The 11,564-nt window shown below is 37.2% G+C and overlaps 2 protein-coding genes across 2 annotated transcripts; one reads left to right on the forward strand and one right to left on the reverse strand.

Annotated features, from left to right (window-relative positions):
- The first annotated feature begins 1,859 nt into the window (after positions 1-1,859).
- LOC17891158 (1-phosphatidylinositol-3-phosphate 5-kinase FAB1B) lies at positions 1,860-9,499 on the forward strand. Its single transcript, XM_006296757.2, has 12 exons — positions 1,860-2,005; positions 2,414-3,323; positions 3,578-4,303; positions 4,446-4,599; positions 4,710-5,054; positions 5,150-6,007; positions 6,111-6,442; positions 6,534-6,657; positions 6,742-6,870; positions 7,049-8,509; positions 8,586-8,852; positions 8,937-9,499. Exons 2-12 carry the CDS (start codon positions 2,719-2,721, stop codon positions 9,261-9,263), a joined length of 5,328 nt encoding a protein of 1,775 aa, XP_006296819.1. The 5' UTR covers positions 1,860-2,005; positions 2,414-2,718; the 3' UTR covers positions 9,264-9,499.
- A 138-nt stretch (positions 9,500-9,637) lies between these two features.
- On the reverse strand, positions 9,638-10,553 carry LOC17893756. The gene is made up of 3 exons (XM_006298604.2): positions 10,312-10,553; positions 10,058-10,182; positions 9,638-9,962 (listed from the first exon to the last, which is right to left on the reverse strand). Exons 1-3 carry the CDS (start codon positions 10,477-10,479, stop codon positions 9,827-9,829), a joined length of 429 nt encoding a protein of 142 aa, XP_006298666.2. The 5' UTR covers positions 10,480-10,553; the 3' UTR covers positions 9,638-9,826.
- Between the last annotated feature and the right edge of the window lie 1,011 nt (positions 10,554-11,564).

The following is an 11,564-nucleotide window of genomic DNA, read 5'->3' on the forward strand; positions in this document are numbered from 1 at the left end:
AAGAAATTTGGAATGAGACATACTGTATATTATAAGGTTAGCAATTAGCATGCTTGAGACTTGAGAAGTTGAGATTGACTCCCCCGAAAAAAAAGAAAAGAATATATAGCATGTGTTTATAAAGATAAAACTCATAGATTTGGGAGGCTGTATTAGTTAGTGCTTGTCTACGTACACGTAAATCAAGAATATAAAACAACAAATCATGAAATATATATATGAAAAGAAACATACAAGTGAAAAATATCAACCACTGTCCACGAATAAAGAAAACGTTTCCCACTATAATAAATGTATAAAAGAGAAAACTAGATATGAAAATTAAACAGTGCCTAACATTTTCACAATACACCTTGCTTTATGCCACTTATTAGCCAACTCCAAAACGGATTATGTACTTGTCTTTTTCTTTGTTGTTGTTGTTGTTGTCGCAAATAGACATGTTTGAAAGTTATAAACAGATGCATACAAAACGAATTGGGCATGTAGACCCACTGAGTCCACTAAATTGCAAGCTTCCTCTAGATGGCCCAAAACCACGACTCAAACTCAAAATATGACAAAGTAAAGGCCAATTACGAGATATCAAATACCACCATTGTATAATCTGCATGTCTCTACTAATATTTTTTTAAAAAAGAAAAAGTAAAAACATGAATATAATACAATGGACCCATGCAGGAATAGGCTCATGTTGCATTATCCAAAGAAAAAAAAATAGAACACATACAAATTTATGTATCATATAAGATAAGTATATAAAAGGAAACTTTGTACCCAAACCAAAATCATGAAATTAGTCCTAACTTTATTAGCTGTCAATGATTGCATTTTGCTCATTTCATTTGGTTTGCCTTCCAAAAATGGTTGACCAAAGGCGTGTTTCTGTTTTCTTAATCATAATATATAAATATATCTCCACCGTATTTTTCGTTTATATATATTTTTAGTTGTCACCTTCAACCAATTTTTTATATTTTTTACCAAAATGTATTATAATCTTAACAATAACTCAAAATTGGGTTGATGATAGTTCCGACCTTGAAATGGATATAAGTTGAAACACATAATAATGACAGGTTGGTTGAATAAGAAATTTGCTTAAGGAAACGGACAATGACTAGTCGATATTTTAACCACTAATCGAAAATAATGTTCTTTTAAAATCGGTGTGAAGGACTGTTCCTTTTTTAAATTACTTGTGAAGAAAGAAAAGACACATAGGCTTATCTGATTGGCTTCTCGAAGCAAGTAAAATACTCACGAGAGCATTTTTATTTTAAAGTTAAGCTAATGCCGTGTCCGTCTTATTTATTATTAATTTTTTATTACAAAAATTTCATTAGACCAACAATGAAACAACAAATCTCAAGTGAGGGTTTTTTTTGTTTGTTTGTTTGGTCACCCAAAAATTAGGATATTTCTATGATTAATTGACCTTTTTTTTTTTTTTTGGGAAAACATCGCTAAATAACTTAGATTGCAATAAATGTTCAAAACAAATATATATGTACCTATATATATTGATGTGAATTTTTACATAAATTTAAAAATCTATTTATTTATTTCTCATTTATTTTGTTTGGATTTCCTTTATACAAAAAGTGTATAGTATTTATTTCAGTAAAACGCGTCTATAGTGTCTACTCATAATATAAATTCCTAATTATGTAATGTTAAAGAGTATTTTTTTTTGGGACCATATTCTTCATTCCGTGGGGCAAAAAAAATTACAAAGTAATAGGGAGCTAGGATTAGGTACGTGCAGGTGTAGTTCATGATCGGTGCGACTGAGATTATTGACGCGACGATGTCGCTTTCTCTGCCACAGAAAAACATGAATTTCATCATATCACTCAAATAGCTCCAATATTTTTTTTTTTTCAAATGTTTTAAAAAAACCTGAAAAGGAAATCAAAGGGGGGAAACTAAATCCCTCAAAATTTGAGTATTGAAGACGACGACGATCCTCTTGTGACTTGAACAAGGTTTCTCTGCTACGAAGGTAATCATTCGATTCCTTCAATTCAAAATGAGTTTTTTTTTTGAAACGATTCGCCTTCTTATTCTGATTCATGATCGTGATTTTTTCAAGGATTTTTGCATATGATCAGTTCATGATAATTGTTTGATTTTAAGTCGCCGTTGCGTTTTAGGGAAAGATCTAGCTCGTTCATGAAATATTAAGTTTTAGAAAACAGAACCAAGGGTTCTTCGATCCCCAGATTTTTTTGTTTTTTTTTTCTTGTTAATCTGGTGATGATTGGATACAGTCTTATCCTGGGGATTAGATCGTCATGAATCATTTCTTCATGTTGAAACCATTTTTTTAGCTTTTTACCAAAAAAAAAAAAAACCATTTTTTTAGCGTTTAACTTTGATGTGTTGTTTTGTTTTTTCATCCTTTTTTCAGGGAGAGGTTAATTAAGCTCAGGGGTCTCTGGATTGGCTTTTCAGAATTGCCTGTTGTAATCAGCCTTTGGAGGATGATAGACCATCGGTTTGTGCTTGAGTATTCTCGAAGAAGGATGAATCGATACGAGCCGTCTGATTGATTATCTATATTACATGTGTTGGAGTCCCTTGTATGAGATTTAGTAGCTGCTGTTGGATTTTAGGGTTTCCGTTTGTTAGTGTGTTGAGCGTTGTTGCTTATTTGGATTCTAGACTTCCATGACCGTCGTAGCATGATGGTTGGGAAGGTTTGGCAGATTTTAGATGGGTACAAGAGATAGTAATAAGACACTCTCTGAGATAGTGGGTCTGGTAAAATCCTGGCTCCCCTGGCGATCCGAGCCAGCTACCGTGTCCAGGGATTTTTGGATGCCTGATCAGAGCTGTCGTGTATGTTACGAGTGTGATAGTCAGTTTACCCTCATCAATCGTAGGCACCATTGTCGTCTTTGTGGCAGAGTTTTCTGTGGCAAGTGTACTGCAAACTCAATACCTTTTTCTCCCAACGACCTGAGAACTCCCCGTGAAGACTGGGAGAGGATCCGTGTTTGCAATTATTGTTTCAGGCAATGGCAGCAAGGTGATGGTGGACCACATGTTTCACATATCACGGAGCTTAGCACTTCACCTTCAGAGACAAGCCTTCTTAGCTCAAAGACTAGTACAACTGCCAATAGTAGTAGCTTTGCTCTTGGCTCTATGCCAGGACTGGTTGGTCCTTATCAAAGGACTCAACATAGCTCTGATGTCAGCCTGCACGGAGTATCTTCAATGGAGACAAGCACAACCAGGCAAGGCAAAGAACCTCCAAGGAGAAATAGCGGCATTGCCACGGATGTGGAAGATCCATCTCGCTTTGCTCTAAATAGGTACTCTTTTTCTCTCTTTGGTCTCATAGGTAAGACTGAAGCTTATTAGACTCTTCAGACGGGCTTTAGGGTAGATCATGTGGCCTTTGACCACGCTTTTATGCAATTCCAAGGTAGAGGTCGATCAAAATATTTCTTCTGCTTGTGAAGTATGTAACCGCAACTTATTTTATGTGTCAAAACTAGGAAATCAGAGTACATTAGATTCACATTCGTGTTTGGTTAACTTATTTCTTTTTTCTTTTCTGCATCAGGAGTGATGATGAGTATGACGAGTATATTGAGACGAGTCATTCTCCTCGAGCTAATGAATTTTATGGTCCTTTGGAATATGATGAGATGAGCATAGATGATGGCCCTTATAAGAATCGTATTGGAGAAACAGCTGACCAGAAAAGTTTAAGCAGCTCTCCACTCATTCATCAGTGTCTTGAATCACTGATTCGGGAAGGAGCAGAGCAGCTCCAGAAGAAAGATGAGCATGATGGTCGTGAAAAATGTGAAGCTCCTTCCCCAGCAGATATTTCAGATGATCAAGTGGCAGAACCAGTGGATTTCGAGAATAATGGACTTTTGTGGGTTCCACCTGATCCAGAAAATGAAGAAGATGAGAGAGAAAATGCTTTGTTTGACGAGGAAGATAATGAAGGAGATGCCTCAGGTGAGTGGGGATACTTACGGCCTTCCACTAGCTTTGGAAGTGGAGAATTCCGTAGCGAGGATCGAACAACTGAAGAGCACAAGAAGGCTATGAAGAATGTGGTTGATGGACACTTTAGGGCTTTGCTTGCACAACTGTTGCAAGTTGAGAACATCCCCATGAGCGAGGAAGAGGGAAAAGAGAGCTGGTTAGAGATTATCACCTCTCTATCTTGGGAGGCTGCTAACTTATTGAAGCCTGATATGAGCAAAAGTGGAGGAATGGATCCTGGTGGCTATGTCAAAGTAAAGTGCTTAGCTTCTGGATTCCGACACGATAGGTAATAGAAGCAAAAACATTTAATCCCAAAATACTGCTGTCGAGTCCGTAGTTCATTTCACGCATTTTGTATTTTCATCATGTCATCTGGATATTTCTGAAGTTTCATTCTTTGGTAATCCATCCCGTGTTTCACTTTACAGCATGGTGATTAAGGGAATTGTTTGTAAGAAAAATGTAGCTCATAGGAGAATGAGTACGAAAATTGAGAAAGCTCGAATATTGATTCTAGGCGGTGGACTTGAGTATCAAAGGGTCTCAAACCAGTTATCAAGTTTTGATACTTTGTTGCAGCAGGTGTAATCTTGCCTGCCACTTACATATTTATTTTCTTCTACTTGGTGGCTAGATATGGATTATCTTATCTATGCCTAGACCCTTCTACTGACACATATTTTGGTTCTCAGGAAAAGGATCATCTAAAGATGGCTGTTGCAAAGATTCACGCTGAACGTCCAAATATTCTACTAGTCGAAAAATCAGTTTCTAGATTTGCGCAAGAGTATCTTCTAGCCAAAGACATATCTCTTGTTTTAAATATCAAGAGGCCACTTTTAGACCGCATTGGTCGGTGCACTGGTGCTCAAATAATACCTTCAGTAGATCACCTCTCCTCTCAAAAACTGGGCCACTGTGAGAATTTTCGGGTGGATAGGTTTCTTGAAGAACATGTTTCAACTGGTCAAGTTGGAAAGAAAGTGGTGAAGACATTGATGTATTTTGAGAATTGTCCAAAGCCATTAGGCTTTACAGTAAGCACTCCCAACTTTTATAATTTAATATACATAAACAAATTTTTTAATCTAATTACCTCATTACTTTATTTTGTATGTCCTTTCTTCTTTAGATATTGCTTAGGGGTGCAAATGAAGATGAGTTGAAAAAAGTGAAGCATGTGGTCCAGTATGGAGTTTTTGCAGCTTATCATCTGGCACTCGAGACATCATTTCTTGCTGATGAGGGAGCCTCACCTGAACTACCGTTAAATTCCCCGATTACTGTTGCACTTCCAGATAAATCTACAAGTATTGAACGTTCAATATCTACTGTGCCAGGTTTCACAGTCTCAACATATGAAAAATCTCCGAGAATGCTATCTTGTGATGAACCACAACGAGCAAACAGTGTCCCAGTATCAGAGTTGCTTTCGACCACCGCCGATACATCCAACCAGAAGGAAATAAATCCTATGATACCCAATGGTTCAGGCTGGCAGTCTAGAGAAATAAACTCGAGTCTCGTCTTTTCACGCCATAATGTTTCATTGAATTTGCCTGACCGTGTGATAGAGAGCAGAAACTCAGATTTGTCTGGAAGATCTGTACCAGTGGATACACCAGCTGAAAAAGGCAATCCAATTGTTGTGGCAGATGACAAAATGGACGATTCCTTATATTCATCTGAGCAAGGCTTTGTGCGAAAAATTTCTGAAAGTGGTACCAGCATTATGGTCGAAAACCAAGACAATATTTCAGAGCATACAGCGGTCCAACAACAAAACAGTGAGAAACCAAAGGGAACACAATCTCAAAAAGAAGAATTTCCTCCGTCACCCTCTGACCATCAGAGCATTTTGGTTTCTCTATCGTCCCGATCAGTGTGGAAAGGAACTGTGTGTGAGAGGTCTCACCTTTTTCGAATAAAATACTATGGTAGTTTTGATAAACCCTTGGGGCGGTTCTTGAGAGATCATTTGTTTGATCAGGTGAGCTTTTTTTCTAGTTTATTTTTGTTTCTTAGTTTAACATTTCAGTTACAGCTTACATTGTAATTTGGTTTTACTAAATCCATGCTCAAAACTTTTTCAGAGTTACAGATGCCGGTCATGTGAGATGCCATCAGAAGCTCACGTTCACTGCTACACTCATCGACAAGGCAGCCTTACTATATCTGTCAAGAAGCTCCAAGATTATCTCTTACCTGGTGAAAAGGAGGGGAAGATCTGGATGTGGCATAGATGCCTGAGATGCCCGCGGCCTAACGGGTTCCCTCCAGCGACTCTACGAGTGGTTATGTCTGATGCTGCATGGGGATTATCGTTTGGGAAATTTCTGGAGCTCAGTTTCTCAAATCACGCAGCCGCTAGTAGAGTAGCTTGTTGTGGCCATTCTCTGCATAGAGATTGTCTTCGCTTCTATGGGTACTTCTATTCTTGCGTCCAGATAGTTTAAGTGTTAAAAATTGTCTTATATAGTAGTCTGTGTTTTTTCTAACAAGTTGGGCCCGTGCAGATTTGGGAGCATGGTTGCTTGCTTCCGGTACGCTACAATAGATGTTCATTCCGTCTACCTTCCACCATCAATTCTTAGTTTCAACTATGAGAATCAGGACTGGATACAGAGAGAGATAGACGAGGTAAAATATCTGTGATTCTCTTGGACGCAGATTTGAAATAAAAACTTTGACTTGACTGATTTCTCTCTCATTTATTTTAAACAGGTGATAGAGAGAGCAGAGCTTCTGTTTTCTGAAGTTTTAAATGCTATTAGTCAAATTGCAGAGAAAGGTTTCAGACGTCGAATTGGTGAGCTCGAAGAAGTGCTGCAAAGAGAGAAAGCCGAATTTGAGGTGATAAGTTGTGTTTTTATATTAGGGACTAAAGAGTATCTTTTTCTCAAATAGCTATATATTAAAGAGTCTACTTAGGCGATGGAACATAAATTGGCTTCATGTATTTTAGGAAATGGACTAAATTAGCCAAAATAAGACGATGTCCGTTTTGTAATTATTCTTACATTTCTTCCAGGATAATATGCAAAAGATGTTGTACAGGGAGGTAAAGGAAGGCCAACCCCTCGTGGATATTCTGGAGCTATACCGGATTCGCAGACAACTGCTTTTTCAGTCATACATGTGGGATCACCGCTTGATTAGTGCATCAACTTTGCATAAGCTCGAAAATGGTGATGAAATAAGGAGAGAAGACATTGAGAAATCTCCCTTGGCTAAGAGCCAGACGCTCCCCGAGATGAATGATGGGACCAATTCTATTCTTACTAGCTCAGAGGTTAATTTGAATCCAGATGGTGATTCTACTCAGAAGGAAGCGAATACAAATACAGATTTGAATCTGGAAAAAAATGATGGGGGAGAAGTTTCTCCAAGCAATACCTTACCAGATACAACTTATCCTCCGGAAAATAAACTTGATGTTCGCAGAACGCAGTCTGATGGCCAGATAGTTATGAAAAATCTATCAGCCACTCTTGATGCAGCATGGATAGGCGAACGTCAAACATCTGTGGAAATTCCAACCAACAATAAGGTCTTGCTTCCTCCTTCGTCCATGTCAAACTCCTCAACTTTCCCTCCAATCTCAGAGGGCCTAAAGCCTATAGATCTCCTAGAACAGCAAAACGAATTCAAGGTGTCCTATCCAGTTTCCCCTGCATTGCTGAGTAAGAAGTATGAGAATTCAGAAGACTCTGTAAGCTGGTTAAGTGTGCCATTCCTCAATTTCTACCGTTCCATTAACAAGAATTTCTTGCTTAGCTCTACGAAGCTTGATACATTTGGCGAGCATAGCCCTATCTATATTTCATCTTTTAGAGAGGCAGAGCTTCAAGGTGGACCAAGGCTACTTCTTCCTGTAGGCTTGAATGATATTGTGGTTCCAGTTTATGATGATGAACCTACGAGTATGATTGCATATGCCTTGATGTCACCTGAATACCAACGCCAAACATCTGTTGAGGGGGAATCTCTAGTTTCATATCCTTCTGAACTGAATATCCCTCGCCCAGTTGATGACACTATTTTTGACCCTAGCAGAAGCAATGGTTCAGTTGATGAGAGCATACTTTCAATGTCCTCATCTCGAACTAGCTCACTGCTTCTGGACCCACTATTATATACAAAAGCCTTACATGCTCGAGTCTCATATGGAGAGGACGGTACTCTTGGAAAAGTGAAGTACACAGTTACTTGTTACTACGCGAAACGGTTTGAGGCACTGCGGGGTATATGTCTCCCTTCGGAACTTGAGTTTATAAGGTCCCTTAGCCGGTGTAAAAAATGGGGAGCTCAAGGTGGCAAAAGCAATGTCTTCTTTGCTAAAACCCTGGATGATCGATTTATCATCAAGCAAGTCACCAAGACAGAATTGGAATCATTTATCAAATTTGCACCTGCTTACTTCAAATACTTATCTGAATCTATCAGCACGAAAAGTCCAACCTGCCTGGCAAAAATCTTGGGAATCTATCAGGTATTAATAGCTAAGTTGGGAGATTTCCTGGTCAGGTTTGATTCACTCTTGATGAAAATTTGTATTGTGTTAATAGGTCACAACAAAGCAACTTAAGAGCGGGAAAGAAACAAAGATGGATGTTCTGATAATGGAGAATCTTCTATTTGGAAGAACTGTAAAACGGCTTTATGACCTCAAAGGATCATCCCGGGCGCGCTACAATCCTGACTCTAGTGGGAGCAACAAAGTTTTGTTGGATCAAAACTTGATTGAAGCAATGCCAACTTCTCCCATTTTCGTCGGTAACAAAGCAAAACGATTATTGGAAAGAGCAGTCTGGAATGATACTGCTTTTCTTGCAGTGAGTTTTACTCTTCTGCAAACCATTTACTCTTCACTACTCTTTGAAAAGGTTTGTCAATAAATAAATTTAACGTGTTTGCAGTTGGGTGATGTGATGGATTATTCGTTACTAGTAGGCGTGGATGAAGAAAATAATGAGCTAGTTCTCGGGATTATCGACTTTTTGAGGCAGTACACATGGGACAAGCATCTAGAGTCTTGGGTAAAATTTACAGGAATCTTGGGAGGACCAAAGAACGAAGCACCAACTGTAATTTCTCCAAAGCAATACAAGAGAAGGTTCAGAAAGGCGATGACAACTTACTTCCTCATGGTCCCTGATCAATGGTCTCCATCTACTGTCGTTGCTAATGACTCCAGATCTGATCAACCTGAAGAAACCTCTCAAGCCATTACACAAACAGAGTGATATAAAGAATCCCATATGGTAAGTGTGTTTTTGGGTCTTGTATAGATTTTGGCATTTGGGAACACAATATATATTATTCATTTATTGGAATATTGGGTTGCTGTCAGATATCGATTTTGTTTGCTGTCTTTTCTAGATTTTGGGTCGTCAATGTAGAGAATTAGGAGATTGTCTTAAAAATTCCTCAGAAAAAGTGAGAATATTTCATTTTTATCCTCTGTACAAAAAAAAAAAAAGAAAAAAAGAAAAAAGAAAAGAGACATTTTCTCTTGTGTATAGCTTTGCTTCAATGTGTTACATGATTTATTAAAGATTCTTTTGTTATATGTTTGATCCATGCACCCCTTTTCTTTGTCTGAAAGCTTGAGAAAAGATTGAAATCAGAATCCTGACACATATATATATATCCATGCTTGTGTTCTTACAAAATATCGAAACAAGAAAGAAGCAAATGGCTGCTTCTTTCACAGCCTTTTTTTTCATGTATGTACATTCTTATTCAAGAGGCTATTTCTGAAGAGAGAACAGATTTTGATTTTAGAAGGAAAAAAAAGAAAAGAGATTTAGAGAAAGTCAAAGCTGCTCCATTCGATCATCTTTAACTCTGGTTGTGAAGCAATCATCTGTGTTTGACCATCTTTCTCAGCACCCCTCAGTTCTTGATAACTTCTTTGCAGGAGATCAAGAATCTCTACCTCTCTGTGTTTGTTTAACAAATCCAGTGATTAATAAACATTTCAACAAGATCTATCTGATTATATAGTATAATTTTAGGATTAAGAATTTAATCGTACCTTGAGTAAGAAGCTACCATTGGACTCTGTGTGGGACAACGAGGACCTTCATCGTATCCTTCACATATAACCTCTCCATTATCATCTGTGTAACATATGATCCCTTGCGTCGGATCTTCAAAGACCTGTTTCAAGAAAAACAAAAACCCGAAATTTCAAAAATCATATTTTGCCTACCAAATAGGTTGTATATAAATTTGCAAGAAATCAAGAACCAGCTCCAGGGGAAAAGAAAAGAAAGAAGAGGATCATACAGTGTTCTTGGTGGAGTATCTGATCGGCTGAGGCTGCGAAACTGTGACATGTTTGACTTGAACTTGAACTTGACTCTGTTGAAGAATCATCACAGTCTTTGATCTCACTGTTTTTGGAGCTAAACATGGTGTTCTAAGAGGAAGACAAAGTTTAGTTGAATAGGCCATATTATAGCCCTTTGTGTTTCTTTTCTTTTCTCTTACTGAAGAAACTTTGAATCTCTTCTTTTTGGACAAAATGTTTGGTTTATAGGTCTCAAGAACTTGAAAAACAATAATTATTATATAGGATTCCTATAATTGGTTGAATCTGAGTTTAATTATACTATAATATATAATAATATTTATTTTTAAAGAAGCAAGATGCAGATAAAATAATAGCCAATAAGAGTGTTATCATTTGTTTAATTGTCATTTTCGTGGGGTTCTTCAAATTGTTTCGTTTTTTCTTCTTACGTTTGATCTATAAATGAACCAAACACTGTGAAACCGTTGAATTTTATCTACACGTATACATGTGTATGTCTAGTCATTTAGGTCTGTTTTAAGTACATTATTCCTAACACTAATATATATTAGTGTATTCAGTTGTCAAATCATCTGTAAGTACGTGTAATAACATCACTACTCTGTTAAAGAAAAAATAGTGCAATTATTTTTCATCAAGCTTTGGGGTTATTTGACCAATTTGGTTTATGATTAGAGAAGTTTACCTATATGTGCCGTCCGGGTGACAATGAAATTGATTAATACCATAATCAATCGTAGCACGTGTCGGTATATCTATGAAGTCATGACAAATAATTATTGCAAATGTCAAATAATTGGTGACTTGTTAAACTAATGTTTATGATTAGACAATGAAGAAGAAGATTAAAGTGTTGGCTTAAACATGGAGACATCGTCGTCGTTGTAGAGTTTATCGGAAAAAGTCTTGTCTCTTCCTAAGCTCAATAAGGTGTTGTTGTTATATATGTTAATATTATCTCGCTGGTTTAATTATGTATAACCAAACTATACATGATAACGAATATTCTTCCATCAGTTTTTAATTAGAGCTTATGCGAATCTTTTTTCTTTTCTTTGTGTATTCTTAAAAAAAAGAAACTACACAAATCTTGACATGTTTCTGAGTCATCAACAACTTTGGAATCCTCAATAGTTCATGTACCATTTTTAACCAACTATTATTTAAAACAAAATGGTGGAATCATAGACAAGGCTAGGCCACGAAACGTTTGGAGCAAACTTCC

Source organism: Capsella rubella, unplaced genomic scaffold (assembly GCF_000375325.1).
Source record: "Capsella rubella cultivar Monte Gargano unplaced genomic scaffold, Caprub1_0 scaffold_3, whole genome shotgun sequence".
Lineage (NCBI taxonomy): Eukaryota > Viridiplantae > Streptophyta > Magnoliopsida > Brassicales > Brassicaceae > Capsella > Capsella rubella.

Coding starts and splice junctions, on each gene's coding strand:
- LOC17891158 (XM_006296757.2), top strand. CDS start 2,719: ATGGGTACAAGAGATAGTAATAAGACACTCTCTGAGATAGTGGGTCTG. Junction 6,008..6,110: donor GAGATCATTTGTTTGATCAG/GTGAGCTTTTTT, acceptor AAACTTTTTCAG/AGTTACAGATGCCGGTCATG. Junction 6,658..6,741: donor TACAGAGAGAGATAGACGAG/GTAAAATATCTG, acceptor TATTTTAAACAG/GTGATAGAGAGAGCAGAGCT.
- LOC17893756 (XM_006298604.2), bottom strand. CDS start 10,479: ATGGCCTATTCAACTAAACTTTGTCTTCCTCTTAGAACACCATGTTTA. Junction 10,183..10,311: donor GATACTCCACCAAGAACACT/GTATGATCCTCT, acceptor TTCTTGAAACAG/GTCTTTGAAGATCCGACGCA. Junction 9,963..10,057: donor ATGGTAGCTTCTTACTCAAG/GTACGATTAAAT, acceptor AAACAAACACAG/AGAGGTAGAGATTCTTGATC.